The sequence below is a fragment of the Lissotriton helveticus genome, chromosome 9 (assembly GCF_964261635.1).
Source record: "Lissotriton helveticus chromosome 9, aLisHel1.1, whole genome shotgun sequence".
Classification (NCBI taxonomy): Eukaryota; Metazoa; Chordata; class Amphibia; order Caudata; family Salamandridae; genus Lissotriton; species Lissotriton helveticus.
Window position 1 is genome coordinate 1,215,512,135 of NC_136070.1, and position 17,934 is coordinate 1,215,530,068.

The 17,934-nt window shown below is 44.4% G+C and overlaps 1 protein-coding gene across 2 annotated transcripts in view; it reads left to right on the forward strand.

Moving 5' to 3' along the window:
• Positions 1-6,264: 6,264 nt before the first annotated feature.
• The window catches only part of TATDN2 (TatD DNase domain containing 2), a 559,782-nt gene continuing 548,112 nt past the window's right edge, over positions 6,265-17,934 (forward strand). For both annotated transcript variants that reach the window (XR_013601139.1, XM_078661683.1), the window contains exons 1-2: positions 6,265-6,391; positions 13,667-14,089. Coding sequence is in view for 1 of the 2 variants with exons in the window: in XM_078661683.1 (XP_078517809.1) it covers positions 13,670-14,089 (420 nt within the window). In the remaining variant the exon portion in view is untranslated. The remainder of the gene's footprint in view (positions 6,392-13,666; positions 14,090-17,934) is intronic.

A 17,934-nucleotide genomic window follows, 5' to 3' on the forward strand; every position in this document is an offset into this window, starting at 1 on the left:
GTCTCACCTGAGCCAGCGCATGCGCTGCCCTGCGAGACATTAAGTAAGGGATTTTGAGCTCTGAACACATGCTTGTGCGTGTTTTTTTTCCGAGGTTAAGTAAGGGCTTTTGAGCTCTGAAAACATGCTTGTGCGTTTTTTTTTCCGAGCCCGCAATTGGTTTGTGCATGTGTCTTTTTTAAAAACACAGCACGCAATTGGTTCAAGGTGGGTGATTGTCCCGCCTTGTTTGTTGGATGGCCTAGGGTCCTCAGGCACAAGCTTCAACCTTATCTGTCTCCAATTATTGTATTGGCAGTAATTGGAAACAGATGGTGCTCTTTTTTGTTTCCTGTAAGAATGAACCTCGTGGTAGCTATAACCACGCAACTGGCTATAAACACTGCCTTGGGCTAAGTTTTAGACTTTGAGAGTGGAGACTACAGCAGGTGTCACATATTTAGCTGGATTTTACTTTGGTGTTCTGTGTTTTTACTCTGCCCATTCTGTTTTATTTTGGAATTGGTGAATTCGCAATGAGTATTCGTCCCGTCCCGCTAAGCAGCACAAAAGGTAAGGACACAGCTTGACTGAGAAACTTCCAGGATCACGTTTTATCTATGTACATCTCAGTTTCACTATAATACCTATACATGTTGATGTGGGGCCTCATGGTTGATCATGTGGTATTCGTTCTGTATATAAAAAGCACATTGGCGGAAATTCAAGTAAGTAGAAGCCCTGGTGCTGCAAATTTCAGTTTTATATCAGGTAATGCTAGACACATGTCCTCATCCTTTATGTTGGAGGGAGGCATATTTTACATTGACTTCAAGAATCACAGATTTAAAAACATATAGCGCTGCATACATAAAACTCCCTATCTATCTTTTATTTATCAGCTATCTTTTACCAATCCATCAATTTTTTTGTCACTTCCACACTTACTGTATCTTATCCTCTCAGATTGAGGTTTTTTTTTTTTTTACGATCCAATATTATTGTTCCATCCTCCATCTTGTCATAGAGCTAACATCAGCGGCTGGTATTGGAGCGCTTTGAGTGCTTACCAGTTACAATACACAATGACACATTCATTGCCATAGGCAGGGGAGAGCGTTAGTGATTTTCCCAAAATCATAAATTGTTCAGCCGAACCAGATTCAAACCTAGTTTTCTACTTACCCAGTCAGTAGCTGTGGCCGTTATGCCACATCCTCGCTGCACTTCAAAGCTCCTCAACTGTTTCTCACCATCACTTCCACATTTGTTCAGCAAGACCCAGTCAACACTAAACATGCATTGGCAAAGCATAAGGAGGAGGATGTGTTGGGATTGCTTCATATCCGCTCTCGGTCACCGTACTCTTGTTGTCTACGTCAACAGCTGTCACCTCTGGAATGTTGACAGATGACAGCTGGTGGCAGGCTGTGAAGGTGTATGCCCTCCGTCCTCACGGAGCTTGTGTTGGTGCATATTATAATAAAGGAACTTTACTATTCCTACTACAGAGAATTCTTAACAGCTGATGAAGAGTGCCACTCTTAAATTGGAGGCATGCATTCTTACGTACAGCCGGGTGGTTCAAGGAACAAAGCTGCACCAAGTAAAACAGCAGTGATGATGACGCAGAAAACCTCGAGGAAGCAGGTAAGGAGGCTCGTGAGGCAATTTGAATGAAACTGTCATTTTTGAACTGCCGTGAATGGCGCACATTAATTTAACAATTGATTCCCCAAGGTGAAACACAGTTAAATATCCACATTGTGCAATTTTAATCTGCATGTATATGACAGTCTGGAAAGCAGTGAAAGGCAGTAACTTTCAAGTTGCTCTAATGCCGTCAGAAATGTCAAAAGCTTTAAAAAAAAATAGCCCACAATACATTGACCTTCGAAGTGCTGGCATGAATTGAAAATAAACCCTTTTAGTAGAGTCAAATTAGGTACAAATGAGTTTTTAGACGATGGAAATTACTCATACACCGTGTCAAATTCAATAACTAAAATATTTTAAACTCTGCCAGTATTTTTTGAAAACGAATGCCAGATGGTGATGATATAATTCATGAAGAATCTCAACGTGGCAAAACCAACACTAAAACAGTGGAATCCTGCTTCACGTCAGAAAATGAACCGAAAGATGAAGGCAAAAAATAAACCTCAGTCAGGAAGCCTTTGAACTATGTAGCCAGGAATCATCTTGAAGACAGCCATCGAAAATTGCGCTGGGGGTCCTCTCTCACTAGACCACAAGTTAATCACTTGAAAATGGCAGAACAAACCACAGAGATTGAAATAGGGTCAACAGCATACATCAGGGCAGGAGATCTCCTGAGCAACGCCACACAGAGGAAGCAGAGAATCCTAATGTTGAAAAACGGGCAGAAAGAAAGGGATACTCGCTTCTTGTCAGCAGACAAAGGAGATCAACATAGTAGGCACGTAGAAGGCAGGAAGTCATAATTACAGCAGGGACTGGCACTGTTGGGATGAGGGCGGCCGGTGAAATGGTCACTGGTGGGGTTCTTTGTGTGCCAGTATGCTTGTGAATAAGTATTCAGATGAAAATGAAGTTCATTACCTTGAAGTTGAAGTAGTAGGCATAAATTTGCCCAAATCGTCGCCATTGTAGTGAAGAATGTCAAATACTCACGCCACAAAAGTTAAGTGTAGTGAATACACTTTTAGAAATAACCTTGTAAAGTATTTATTCAGAAAAAACTTAACGGGATACAACAGGTGCGTGTAGCACCACAGCAAACAACTCTACAAGTGCCTTCAAGCAGCGTCCAGGTTTAAACCTACACATGACAGTTCTTAAAAGCACGATAACACAGCGAGAGTATAATATTTTAAAAGACAACACTGACTTGTTTCTGCTTGTCCTCGTGCCCGGCCAGTTGATCGAGTCACAAGCTCAAGCAAAACACTACAGTTCCTAATCTCCCCAAGCCCACATGCCACTGCACTATTCATACCTACACCCAAAGAAAGGAACCATCCCACAAGCTTCACAGTCCAGCACTGTGATGCCCATGGGAGTTGTCACTTTCACTAGGCATCCAAGTCATGGTTGTGCACTGTGAGACCGAGGGAAGATGGAGCCCTCCGATGGGCTCCTCATCACTGTGCCTCAGAGGTCTAGAGAAACCAGTTTCTAGGGTTTGCAGTTAGGACCCAGCATTACCAGGCCCAGGGAGATCTCCCACCCATGGTTTAGCGCTGTAAGGCCCAGGAGAGAGGACTACCCACCCCTTGGGCCTTGCAGCCAGAGATGAGCACTGCTCGGCCCAGAGTGAGGGCTTCACTGTGCTCGGACATTGCTGCATGGCCAATGGAAGAGCGCAAGCTTCACAGCTTGGTGCCATGGGTCCTGGTGCAGAGTTAAAGCACCCCTCACACCCGTCCACTGGCTTCACAGTAAAACTGTGTGATGATTTGGTGCACTGGGTACCTAATACCCCTGAGGTCACTGTACCTACCGGACTATAGATCACTATGCTCCGGCATGGGCCCATGCACATAGCCATGGTGCAGTAGCTCCAGGAGTATCAGGTGCCCAATGCACCTAAATTATGCCTTTACAGTGCAACCAGTGAAAGAGGGGGGGGCTCTTCTACCCAGCACCCCCGACCACTGGCTGCAGAGAAACACTGCCAGACTTTTGGTGCATTAGGCATGCGATAACCATTAGAACCTGCACTATTGAAGAACATACCGCTAACATGAGCCTATGCTCAAAGCTATGGCACAGCAGTGTCTGGCTCAAGAGAGGAGTGCCAACGTCCCCAAGATTCGCAAACATGGTCTAGCGCTGAGAGGCACAGAACTGGAGAACCCTGTGCCTTGTAGTCATGGTCTACCGCTGCGAGGGCCAGAGGAGCAGGATTGTCTCCTCCCCTGAGCTTTACTGCCATGATCCAGAACTCCAAGGAGCAGAGGGGGGAGCCTCCCCCCGGTACCTCACAGCCATAGGCTACCACTACAACGATCAGAAGGTGTCCCATTCCACTGAGCGTCACAAGTATGGTTTAGTGCTGTGAAGCCCAACGAGGTGAATTCCTTTCTACGGACCTTGCAGTTATGACCCAGCACTGCAAAGCCCAACTGGGCAGGAGGCTCGCATCCATGGTCAAGTGCCGCCAGGCCAAGGGATGTTGGCCCCATCCACTGGCCCGAAGTCATGGTGTAGTACAGTAAGGCGCAGGAGAGCCTCCACCTGTGCCTCGTAGTCATGGTCTCGTGCTGAAGACTATTGGGGCTGAGGGGCACTACCCGGGGCCTCGCAGCCAAGACCTGGGGCTGTAAAGACCAGAGAGAGGCATGATCCTCATAGCTATAGGCTAACAATATTAGGCCCTGGGAATGACAGCCCCCATCCCTGGGACTTGCAACCATGACCTAGTGCTGAAAGGGTTCCTCTCCCCCGGGCCTCGCAGCTACGACTGAGCTGAAGAGGCAGCAAAGGTTAATTTATGGCGCAAGGCCCTAAGGTTAGGAGTAGAGTGCTGGGCCCTGGGAAGCTGCTCACACCTAGCTCCAGACCAGGATGGAATACTTGTCGTAGGCTACTTTTTAATGGGTCTTGTAAGAGTACTGATCAAAATTGAGAGAAAGGATGGAGTCGTATTATGATATCATCCACTTACTAATACTCACCAAACCAGAAGTCACATTTTAAACACCTTTCAACCCATTAAGTACATTGTTTCCTTACTAGATTGTCTTAACTTTACACTGCATCTAACTGTTGACGTCCTTTTTAAGCTGCCTGGCTTAAATCACAGGAATCGAAGGCTGCACTACAGACAACTATGAAACCAGGGCTATATATGTTCGTATCAACGTTTTGAGGAGATAACATCTTGTAAAACATTTCAATAACTGAATCCTGTAAATAATGTGCGTCATTCATATTTAATTTTGCCAATTACCTCTTTGCATGATGAATCAACGAGAGCAATCATTATTTCCTTAGTGCATGCTCCCGTTTAACACGTTACTTCATTGACATACTGGTGATACCAATGCAAGTCCCACTTGGAGCCATCTAAGCAAGGGCATATTTAGGCACAGGTTGATAAGATTGTTTAACAAATATTGTAGGCATGACGTACTGTGGCTTAAAATACCTAAAGCACTGAATGTAGAAAAATTATCCACACCGAAGTTGAAGAAAAAATGTAATCGGGTTGGTGAATCATTCGTAATGGATCTAGTTTAGGGATCAATTTAGTGTAAAGGTTGTGTTCAAAGAAGTTCTAAGATTGTGTGTGCGTGCTGCACTATTTTACCATACTATTCTTATTAAACTAGTCGGTCTCCTTCCCCATCTACCTTTCGCTTCCACCGTTTACTGGTAGGAACACAAGTCCTTATTTTATGAACGCAATTCAATCTACTTTATGATGTGTACGCTTTCACAGGATCCTTGTTGATAACTCACGGTTCACCGCCTGTCAAGTTAAAAGCCCAAATACTACTTATTACTACTTGTTTGAAAATTAATTTCCCTGTTATCGCCGTCTACCTAGTTTTAAAAAAAATGTATTAAAAAGGAAATATGCGGAGCGGAACAGGGTTCTATAATTATTCCCTTTCGGAACAGGGTTCTATAATTATTCCCTTTCGCGAACACGCCCTTGCATTAAAGAAATTGCAAAGAGAGGAAGGATGAACAAAAAGCGCCACGTAACGCAAATAGGAGCGCTTCTTTTGAACACCTGCAATATTGAAGACCTTCAGGAATATGTGCGCCATGTAGATTGCGACCTGTGCCTGGGTGCAGCGCAGAAAGTAATTTACGTCGGGTCCATAAGAAATGGTAATTACCAAGTCAGACATACCACGAAAGACTGACCCGCACTATGGGGGTCTGTTAAAAAAAACCATACCACACTGCCTTAGAGAACCGCCGCCCCGTATCCTGCGGGCCGTTGGCCGAGCATTTGGAGGCCACAACCTCGGCCTGAGACCCCAGGAACGTGGGCAACAGCCGCCTCATCCTTCTCCCAACCGGCTTCAGCCATCCCCCTACGCTGCTGGCCTACCCCATTGTCTACAAGCTGAGAAGGCAAGAAGCCACTATTCAAGCTCCCTGACTAACTTACCTCAAGTGGAAACAGAGCTCAGCACGCGCCTCACGTGGCGGCCCCCGCCTACAATCGGAGGAGGGAACGCGCTGACTCCAAGCCAATAAACACTTCGAAATTCTGTGCTGCGCGCTAGAATTGGCTACCTGCCGCAAATGCTCCAATCCGGGATCACTTTACAAGTTAGCAGACGAGTATCGGGGTAGGCTGCGCAGCGGGATATTTTGCCACGCCCCGGAATAGCTAAAATTACGGGTTCGTTAAAAGATCAGCAACGGACGTCGTGTCGACATTAAGCTGAGTTTACAGACGGTCTGAGTAAGTAGTAAGACACGTGGTTACCGTAAGAATAGGCTCTGATAACAAGTAGGCAGTAAAGGGAAGTTAATTGCGGCTTAATATGAAGTGGTGTCATTCGATCTTTGGAAGATATTGGTGAATCAGTTGCCATGGGGTAGGTAATAAGTGGGTTAGAGTTCTGGTTTTAGGCTGAGACTAGGAAAACTGTGTGGGGGTAGGTCGTTCCATCGAATAGAAGTGTTTTTGAAGAATATTTATGTGCTCCTGTTGGAAGCGGTCGGTAGTTTAATCTGTGGGTGTAGATTGGTGATACGGCAAGGTGCACCCATTTTCACCAACAAAAGAACTTCAAGGATTGGGAAAGAATCCCAAGGTCATGTATTTTTGTAAAGTAGCTCGCGAGATAATTTATGGAAGGGGCCTTTTGTGCACGGAGCAAGATATGCATACATGATAGAAAACGATAGGGTCATCATTCAGATGTAATATTCAAGGTCCCCGAGCATCGCGTTCTAATGGGTTCCCTCCTCGATGGGATCTGCAAGTGGCAACCTTAATTAGTCCATCAAAGAACGTGTTCTAGTGGATGGGAATCGTCAGCATAGGATACATATTTAAAGAGGGTGGAAGTTCTGGCATAGTTAAGACCCAAAATAGGAACCCCATAGGGAAGCTTGTCCATACAAAAACCGAGAGAGATAGAAGGCTTCGATCCCAGTCCTTAATAATAATAATAATAATAATAAGAGTTTGAATCTCCCAGAGAGGTTCTGAAGGAGGAACTATGGTGCATGTTTACAAGGGAAGTGGTGGAGTGAGGCGTTAGCCTTCCTGGCTCAACGCGTCACTCCGCCACTTTGAAATGCAGGGCTGCACAATATTTACAAAAATATGGTACAGCCCTGCGTTGGCGCTACATTTAGCTGCTTAGTGCCAATGCAGGCACCCTTGCATCATAGTGCAAGGATGTCTGCATGCAGGGTAAGATTATTTATGTACCGTAAAGGTCCCCCTTCCTGCACATAAACAATCATTGGCCTTTTGCTGTTTTCATGTGTGCTGCACAACGCAGCACGCATGAAAACAGCAAAAATGAGGAGAAATAAACATTTGTCCTCCTTGTGCCAGGGTAAGACCAGGTTTTCCCTGGTCTTAATTTTGGCGCTGCCTCCTATTTATGCCTACCTTGTGTAAATAGGAGGCAGCGTCAGAATTGATGGGTGTTGCGACTCAAACACCCATTGCACTCCCCTTTCATGCAGAGCATAGTGTGAAAGTGGGCCTTATTTTCAAGGCAGTGTTAAGCCACATTAAGTGGCTAAAGCTGCCTTGTAAATAAGGCGAAGCCCCTATCGCCACAGGAGCGTCGTCAAAAGTAACGTTCCCGTGGTGATAGGGGCCAGTAAATATGACCCTATGGGCAGTCTCAGGACCTCAACTTGACGTCCACTGATTGTCAGCCGAGCAGAAACAAGAAATGGTAAAGGACAGGAAGGATAAATGAAGAAGGCAGCGCCTCCAACAATACTGAATAAAGAACATACAGGAAAACAGATAATGGCTCCATGAAGTAAAAAAAATCCCAAGAAGGAAAACTGGCACATTGGCACAAGATGGCAAATACCACCTGGAAAGAACAAATACCCCCAGGAGAAGGAAGGACTTGGAGAATCTGCAAGTCTATTCTCCAAATTATGTCTAGAAAATAAACAACAAGGATGTAATCATAATAAATGTGATTGAATGCCACATCCAATTAACCCCCACTCCATTGAGATCGCCTTGAAAGAGACTCCATCAATCCTCATTTGAAGCATCTGTAGGCAGCCTCGGTCTATTTAGGTAACAGCGGTGGAGGCGAGTAAGGGGGGATTTCGAGGGACGATGCAGAGGGAAAATTATTCATTTTAATTTTCCCTCAGCATCGTCCCTCGAACTCCCTCCTTACTCGGCCCCACCGCTGTTACCTGCACGGACCGCGGCTGTCCGTAGATATGGACCACTAAAACTTTGAGAACCAGAGGTATCCTTCAACCAAGGCTCCTGTTTCAAACACTGGGACAGAACCCTGCAGAGGGGTTATCAAATTAGTTGTACAGCGGAAGAATCCAAGGAACCAAGAGCCAAAGGAGAAGAGGAGTAATTACCATCCCAATAAGTAGACTTACTCAGTGCACCCAAAAAGCCTTGTGGCTAGAAGACCGAGGAACATGAATGGAGAAGAAAAACATACTGAGCCCGGAAGCTTTCCAGAAAAACCACAGAACCAGGGATTGCAGCGTGTAAAGATCAGGTGCAACAAGAAAATGAGTCCTAGGCAGTAACCAAATACAGAGCCCGTCCAGAAACCAGTGACATTAGATTGCATTACAGAGTCCAAATAAAGGTTGAAAGAGGAGAAACCAGAGAGATTATAACACTTTGGGCTAGGCATGAGGACCAGAGAACTGGAAGGCAACCAATGTACAAAAAAGAAACAAGAAATGGAGGTCAGCAGCCTTGAGTTGGAAACAGTCTGTACCCCTTCTCCCACTTGTCCACTAACCCACCAAAACGTGGTGGGCAAACACGTCGATACCCCTGATGTAGAATAAGAAGGGAAAGTATTAGATAGTACCAACAGCTGTCACAGAGAACACAATACAAATGTGTGGCAAACCGAATTTGACAGACTACTAAAGCTATCATCTATGAGGCACAGAGATCTGACACTAAAACCAGGCGTAGTATGCAAGAAGAGTCTTTTCCCCAATAGTAGGATCCACAGAAAAGTCAGATTCACCAGTATACTCAGTGAAGCAGTTCTGAATGATTGAGCCAGCCTGTAGACCTAGAAGTTTCAAAAATGAATTGCCATCCCATCCAGTCAGGAGACAAGGAGGCTCTGAGAAGGAACCCAGCAGGTGACAATAATCCTGTCGCAAGCAAAAAAGTCATGAGAATAAACGTCCTCTAGCAGTACTAGAGTTGCCATAGAGGGAACTGACCATGAAGGAAGGATCCCATGAAGACTATTAAAAAGTGCAGTACTCTGAACTTTCTCAAAGGACAAGTTCTCCGTCCAACCTGTCGCTAATCCAGAACAGAAGCAACCGAAGTGGGCCAAAAGACCAGAGGCAACATGACAAGGCAAACTGAAAGCAGAGACGTGCTAACATCGATTTCAGGAGCCAGTGCATTCTGAACACACAAGAAGTTTCAATATTCCTGGAAAATATGTAGGGACCTATAGGATGAGAGGAGCCCTGCCAACAAAATATAGCCTTGTGTATCTCACACAAGAGATCAAAAGGAAGTGTACGCTACTGAAATAGAATGTTAAATCCTATACTACTTCCAAGAATTATTATGCTCAAACAGAGTATAGAGTAGTGAGGCGCAAGAAGAACAAAAAAAAATGGGAACTGAAGGTGGGGGCTCTACAAGTGTTTGGACGAGAATCTGAGGGTAACATGCTTCATCAGTGGGTCCTTCCACACGCTGGGACCGCAAGCTACCCAGTGTGGGCTACAACTTTCCTGCAGGAAAGGAGCAGGAGAGTTTTTAGTAGCACGTATATGTGTACATCCCTCTAGGGTAGAGGTGAAGGGCAGAGTGCAACAGAAAAAGTGGTTTAAAACGATCTCAATAAGGACAAAACAACTTTATTCCTATGTTGTAATGGAAAGAGGATAAAAGCATAGTGAGACAGGGTTATGGACATTCTTCTGCCATATGTGACTTGGATGTTCCAGGCATTCTTCAAGACCATAATGTAGTGTCACTGCTATATAAACGTGTGCAAATTATAATAGAATAAATATCCAAAAATATACTCTGGCCTATGTCTTGACAAGCAGTGCACATTGGCAAAGGGTTGACGAGTGGGTCAGATGGCCCGAAGGTCGGTGTATAAGGTCAGACTCTACCATCCTCAAGTCTCTTCACATGTAGAGCTCTCTATTGAAGTATAACAACATAAATGAAGGTCAAGGAAAGCACAACATAAACATACAAATTTCTTTAAGCTAAAAGCACAATACTATGTTGGACGAGTGTGGAAACCTTGTCTCCAATGAATCAGTTAATAAAATTATATACAGATACAGAAGTAAAGAAATGGAGTCAAGATAACGCTGTGCGTGTTACTCTGGCGAGGCACCTATTATTCCCTCCCACAACTCCAACTGTTTTAAGTGTGTCTCACATGAGATAATAGTATTTGTAGGTCAATCAAAAAACACTAGTAGCATTAGGACCGAAGCAAATATGTGCCTTGTGGTACAAAATGTTAGGTGAATAGATGTAGCTTTAGGAATAAATGTGAGGGAAGGGCCACACCATGTTACAAAAGCCCTCAAAACCGAGATATGGCTGTGTAGTGTTGAAAAGCAGCGAAGTAGCGGTAAACAATGAGAGAAGATCATATGAATCGCAGCAACCAGGATCGTAGGCCTTATAAACCTTAAACTCTGTTGTGGCCTCAGCTTACATGTGGTAATTTGTGTTCTTCGCAGACTCCTGCGGGAGTGTGTGAGCCGCGAGTTGAGCGCCTGTTTTGAACGTCAGACTACTCACATGCGTGGGCATGCTCAAGCTACCTGGGAACTGTAGTCAAACACATTTATTGTTTTAATCGTCCCAACCATCAAGTGAACCAAAAGGACATCGGGTGCAGTGACCATTCGAATGGCACCACCAACGCTCCTCGGCGATGTTCATTCTGGCGCTGACCAGGTCCACACGGCCTGAATTAGGGATTAAGCACTCTTTCACAAAAGGGCACTTTTAGGAGCACAAATGGAGGGGATTTGAGGATTCCAGTGGCTGTTCTGACCCTCCAGCAGAGTCCATGGCCCACAATACCTGGAATGAGGTCCTGGCCGATGCCAGTGTTCTGGACACCTCACCAGACACTGGCATCCGTTCTCCACCCATGGTTGATAAGGAGGCGAAGGCTTCCATTGCAATAGTGGTTAAGAGGGCAGGTGGGGTCGTGGACCTTCAACTGCCCATGGATTAGGTCAAGACCAATGGCTTGACTGAGATGCTCCAGCCTGGGGTATCCCTCTCAGAACACTACTCCCCTTTAAAGAAGTCCTCACTGATGTCCTGCTTGGGGACTGGGCAGAGCTCTGAACTGGCACTCTTGGGCACAGCACTATCTCCCACCGACATTGCCTGCACCTTAGGCACACCCTTCCGGTCCTAGCATCCCACACCTTTGAGAGGCTGGCGGTCCAGGCCTCAACTTCCAGGATCAATCCTGGCATGCTCCCTACCACACCGCCAAATAGGGAATCCAAGAGGTCGATACCCTTGGAAAGAGAATTTTCTCTTCCACCAGCCTTGCTCTGTGGTCTAGTATTGCAGGACTTCTTGGTTTGAGTATTAGACCCATCCACTTTGAGGTAATGTTTGAGTGCTGATTCAAGATGTTAGAAATCTGCAAGTAGAAGCATTCTTCAGAAGAAAAAGTTACTTATGTTTGGCACCATTGTTTCTGATTGACACTCTGTCTCCATGTAGTTCCCTCTTCAATCTCACCCACCTCTGTGTTCTGAGGAGTGGCCATGGAATTTTTAACAAGATTTCAGGATAGTTTTGGTACACTGCAACCTTTGTCACTCTAATTTGCCTCTTCTCCACCTTTGAGGGTGTGAATAAAATTGCAAGGACTTTAGTGCGCTGGGGGGCACATTTTATTGTCCTGATGTCATTTCGGGGAACACGTCCCGGGCCTGAGATGCATCTGTGGAAGCACCCATGGGCACAGGAGAGTGATTTTGGTTCCAATCTGGGGCCATGAAGTAATTCAGGAGGTGAGGAATCTGCTTGTAGATAGAGTATGCACCAGAAAATTTCTTACCGAAGGTAATTAAGGTGTTCATTGCCTTTTGATAATCCCAAGCGTTACTACTGAGCAGCGTAAGTGTGTAGAACAATGCAACTAATCAGCAGCAGTGTTGTTGAACCCCTCTCTTTTAACCTTTACTTGGAGGAAAAATGTGTTCGTTTTATTCAGTGATCTGTACGTTCAGCTAAGAAAGCCAGACTTAAAGCGTGCATATAAGGCATACGATATAGAATTTATACTGTTAATGGGGACTCTGTCGACAGAGAGAATAGAGCTTTATTGAAAATATATATGGATGTAAGACTTTGAACATGCCCGTATTCAGAAGTGTGTACATGAAAATTGTTTATGGCCCTTTTAGAGACATGAGTGTTGGGCCACTACTAATAGAAATGAGGGAAACATAGAAACCCCAAGAGTTTGTTTTATGAAGGTAGTCCCTGTAAACTCGTCTTATTCATGCGTGTATAGACGCAAAAAATGCATCAAAAGCCCACATTTGTCTGTTTCAACCTGTGACAACAGAGTAAAGGAAGTGACCAGATTTCATTCGCCTTTATCTGATAAAGATACCACCCAGTTAAACTTGAAATTTAAATGTTATGTGACTTCTATGTTCTGTATTTATCAGCTCATAATACACAATTCAATTAAAAAATGCAAAAATAATGCCATTAAACTTGGCATGACACATCTTGTATCGAGGCTCTAAATGTTAGCCAAGTAAATATAAAATGCGAGAATAAGTAGCCAAAGTATATTTTCACGTATTTGCAACATGTCCAGTCAGTCTGGTCTATCAGAAGAGCACTCGTTGGACATTGTGGTATATTCAGTTTAAAAAAGGGGAGAACTGTAATACTCTGGATAGTAATAGAAGATTCGTTTTCGGCCCATAATGTAATCCTTTGACATTTGAAAATTACTGTTTTATTGTAACCAGGAATCGGATTGGCCCAAATCCTCTTGTCATCACTCAGTGCTGTAGATTTGTGGGGGGAAAGTATTATTTTGGAACCAAGAGCAAGGATAAATGTACCAGCACTTGTTTTGAACTTCGACCAAACGTATACTCATTTTAATTGATTTATTTTTCTGTTTTTTTGCACTTACCACCATGCAGTCTGCCTATTATTTTCGAAAAATTACCGGGGAATTACTTATGTGCCTCCCATCATTTTTCATGGGAAGGTGTTCTTAATTTGTTATTGAAATGTGCAGACCTATTTTTTTCAAAAGCGAGCAACTCCGTATTTTTAAACCTGTAAGTGATCGAGGGAAAGCTCTGGTCCGTTATGGCTAAAACTCATACTCACGCTTTGTGGTCTGGTAGTGTGATTCAGTTTCACATTTGACAACAAGGACTAACTATTCACATTTATAGTAAGCTTTAAAACATTACTTACAAAACCTGGCACCATGGGTTGTTAACTGTTTTTTGTCTACCCATTGTCTAGGTCATGGAGTCCACAGGGAGTCGAAAAGTGAAATATCGATGGGACAGTGTTCATGATGTTTCTCCTAACAAATGCATCAAATATAGTGGCGTTCCTGAGCCAGACTTCACTACGGGCCCCTTCCAGAATGGCCAAGATCGCACATACCAGTCAGAAGACGTCATATTGAAAAGACTAGGAGAGAAACCGGGAACCTTGGATTCAAGTGACGCTTTCAACCAAATAAAATCTGAAATGGAAAGTGAACATTGTGCATTTCCACGAGGCTCTGCCCATAGCACGGCCCATCATTCAGTTAATGCAAAGCCTTGGCGTGTGAAAAGAACTTTAACCCCTCTTCGAAAAACCTTGTTCCCTAATCAGCGTTGTCACTCGCTGCCTGTGGAAGTGGCCCATGCCCCGTCTGAGCCTTCCATCAGTGAGGTAAGCGGTTTAGTTTTACGCACAGTATTTCGTGAAGGACAAGAAAGTCTTAAGAGTGGAGGACCTGTGCCGTTTTGAATAATGCTGCTACCTACATCTACAATTTAGGTTTTACAAAATGTGTTTACCAGAACCACAGATGGCTTCCACATACCACTTTCACATTTACCTACTGAATTATTTCACTTTCCCATTGTTCTTGCCCCTATGGGTAGCACAGTATGTCAAATATCTGCAAAAAAAGTTAAATACTACGCACAGAATATACTGTTGGTGTGATATGCTTCTTTTCATAACCTATTAAATGTATTATCCAGTGGCAGAACCATTGTAATAGTTGTCCATGACTCGCCAGTTGTCCTCTCTACCTCTGACATAGCCCTTCCTACTTGTTCCCTCTGACCTGAACTTTGATATCTTGGCATGTGATGACTGAATTTCTTGTGTCCTTGTAACCTCTCACAATGGCCTTGCATTTTCAATGTAGCTTGTAATCTTTGGGTTACCTCTGCTGTACTTCTCCGCACCTCACTGTTCTCACAAGCTTATGACCTGGCTTCAGGCTAACTAGTGACTTGGTACCTCCTCTTTTTCTTACCCCTCGCCCTTCAAAGACATAGACAGATAAAGTCACTTCTGGGACTCGCAAACCTGTAACCTGGCCCCTAGGTTCCTACTGATCTGTGGCCTGGGTCTTGGGCCCAATGTTTACTTTTGTCCTTTGGCCCTCAGTACACCTTTGTCCCCTAACCCACTGGTGACCTTACCTCCTCATCCAGTGGGCCGTAAGCAATCCTGCCCCCTTTTCCCCTGGCACCCTGTATGTCCGATCCATAACCCACAAGCACCTCATTGATTACTTTGTCCTTGCCAACATACTGCCAGACACTTCGTGAGACAGGCTACTTTTGGTCATAGTATGATTGACCTCTTCAGTTTTAATACTGGCTACATATATAATAATCAATGGGGAGGGAAGGAGAAGCCTTGATCCATTCAGCTTCCTGGGGTTACAGTATTAATCAAAAGAGAATGAATCACTTGTCCTGTCAAATCAGGGTCTTTATTTAGAATCTATAAAAACCCTCACGAAAACGTACACAGGCCATTGGCGGTGTATGTTAATTATCCGCCTAAGTGTAACGTTCCAGCATCATGATAGGGTTTTGATTTTGTAATATGCTGTCCTCCACCTGGAGTAGACCAACTGATTTTCAGTAGTGTCCAGAGATCAAAAACGGTGAAAAAAGGTGCTAGGTGCTCGTGTGTAATTAATTAAAATTCTCTACTTCACTCTATATTCCAAAAAAGAAAGTGAGGTGAGAAAGTAAAAACAAACGTGGTGCGATTGTAGACCCAGTTACTAGCCTACTGCACCTTTAGGTAGACATGTTTTAGCCTTCTTATAATTCTTGAGGCTTTCTTCAGGACCGAATTCTTTTGGTAGCTTGTTGCAGCTCCTAATTAAGGTGGTTCACTTACCACTCACTTTGTTAACTCAGATCTGCAGTATCTTAGTAATTGTCATGTGATTTTCCGGGTGCCGCCGAGCAATCTGGGCCTTGTCCCGATGTGACAAGTCTATGACTTGTTCTGGCTCTGCACGGCTACTTCAGAAGGTGTATGAGACACATTGGCCTGAAGGGACATTGTGTTGTCTGGAGGTTGTCTCAATTTTGGTCTAACATCTTCCATATCCTCGAGCTGAATGGTTCAACCTGCACAGGCTAAAACAGTGGCATTTAATTCTTAGTTGGTTGCCTCTTAAATGAAAAACCCAAGTGCCTTTCTTGCTTGGGTCTGGTCTTGTATATATTCAGATATCAGCATTCAGTGATTGAAATACCGGTTTTAATTTGCAGACAGTTTTGCCAAGTATTGTAGAAGCAATTCTCAAAGGGAGTATTCATCATCATCATCATCAAAATTACTTTGGGGCACATGCATCAACCTATTTAGGAAGTGCAAACGGTGCGAATCGGTAAATTCGGCCGTTTGCACTTCCTAAATACGTTTTTGGGATGCATCAACACCTTTTCAAAATGCGCATTTTTTTGCATTTCTTAAAAATGCGAATGCATTTAAGGAATCGCATTTGTGCGATTCCTTAAATGCAATGCATCAATTTAAAAAAATGTGAATTTTGAAATTGGAAGTGCAAATTAACACGAGGTTGACCCTCGTGTTAATTTGCGAAAATCTTTCAAAATGCAAAAAAATGCATATTTTACACTGTCATGTTACAGACACACATGTCCTTAGGACATGTGTGTTTGAAACATGCACTTCCAAATACATTTCAGGGGTGCAGGGGGGGGTCCTTTGGACCCCCCCCCTGCACCCTTGGAATGCATCAACAAATTGCGAATTCGTAAATGCCTTCCCATAGGAATCAATGGGAATTGCGAAAATGCACTTAGGAATTCGCTATATATTTGAGATTCGGTAAAAATTGCGATTTTTACCGAATCACAAATAAATAGCCAAAAAAATGATGCATAGCATTTTGCAATTCTTAATTTGCGATTCGGTAATTTTCACAAATTAAGAATCGCAAAACCTATGAATGATGCATGTGCCCCTTTATTCGGTATACAGCAATACCATAAAAGTACAACACAGTTAAAAAACAACAAAAATTAGGGCCTAATCCAAGATACATAAACAATCGATACGAAAGTGTAAACAAATATCTGTAAAATTAATCTTCGATCGTTAAATAGATTAACCTTAATAAAACTGGAAGATCTGGGATTCGTGAGCGGGTTACATTTAAAAGCTGTCAGGATTGAGACAATAATGTGTGATTCAAACATGCTGGAAGGGAAACCCACTTCCAGTGTGATTCATTATTTAAAACATCATAGATACTAGTGCAAAAGGGGTCAACATCAGATAGCATCATCCATCATCTTTTGTGTTTCTGAGTCTCGCGGCCATCCTTAAAGAGTTAACAGTACAAAAAAGTGTTAGGACCCCTTCGGACAATTTTAGAAACAACAGGGCCACCTTTGCCTGTTTGAACCTAGCGTTCTTTAAAATACGTTTTAAAAATAACTTCCTGGGGTAAGCGTAGTAGGGGCACAACAAGACAAAGTGGAGCGTGTCCTGCGGAGAATTTTGGTCGCAGCCGCAGGGACCCCTCAACTCTATAGATGTTATGTACCCTGCGGGGTCCCCCAGTGTGTAAGTTCAGCCTAAATCGAGTCATTAAAAATCTGTCCTGTGCGTTATAAAAATAGGACAAAGGAGGAGCCAAGATGGCGATCCGGTCGGACGTGTAGTCTCCCGGCTCCGCGATTCTCTGAGTCCCGCACGGCTATCCTGTTCGTCATCCTGCAATTGTATCGTTTTGCTGTTTGGGAATGTGCGCTGACATCGATAGCGCATTCCCGTACTCCCTGCCGGCCCCCCCACTAGGAGAATTTCGGAACGAATGTCAGCGGCTTGGAAGACTCTGTGATTAGGCATCTGCTGCGCAACATGGCCGGAGGCTGGGACAGCGACGGCCATCTCTACTGACGTGGCGTCGTCCTGGTGGTGCCCAGTGCCTATCTGTCCGACCCCTACTACGGATGCCCTAGTCGCCGGGTGGTGCGGCTTTGGTGCTTTCCCCCGGCTGTGACCTGGTGGTGCCTTTGTTTGAAGGTGGAATACAGATGGTGGCTGCCCCGACGCGGTTTGAGATTCGGCCTGGTTTTCCCGGGCTGCTCCCGAATTCCCGGCTGGCGTTGCTTTGGAGCGCAGATGTGTGGAGTATGGGGCCGCTCTCTTGGTGATTTGCCTTCGCTGTTCCCACGATCCGGATAGTGGTCCCGCCGAACTGTACTCGCCTGTGCCTGATC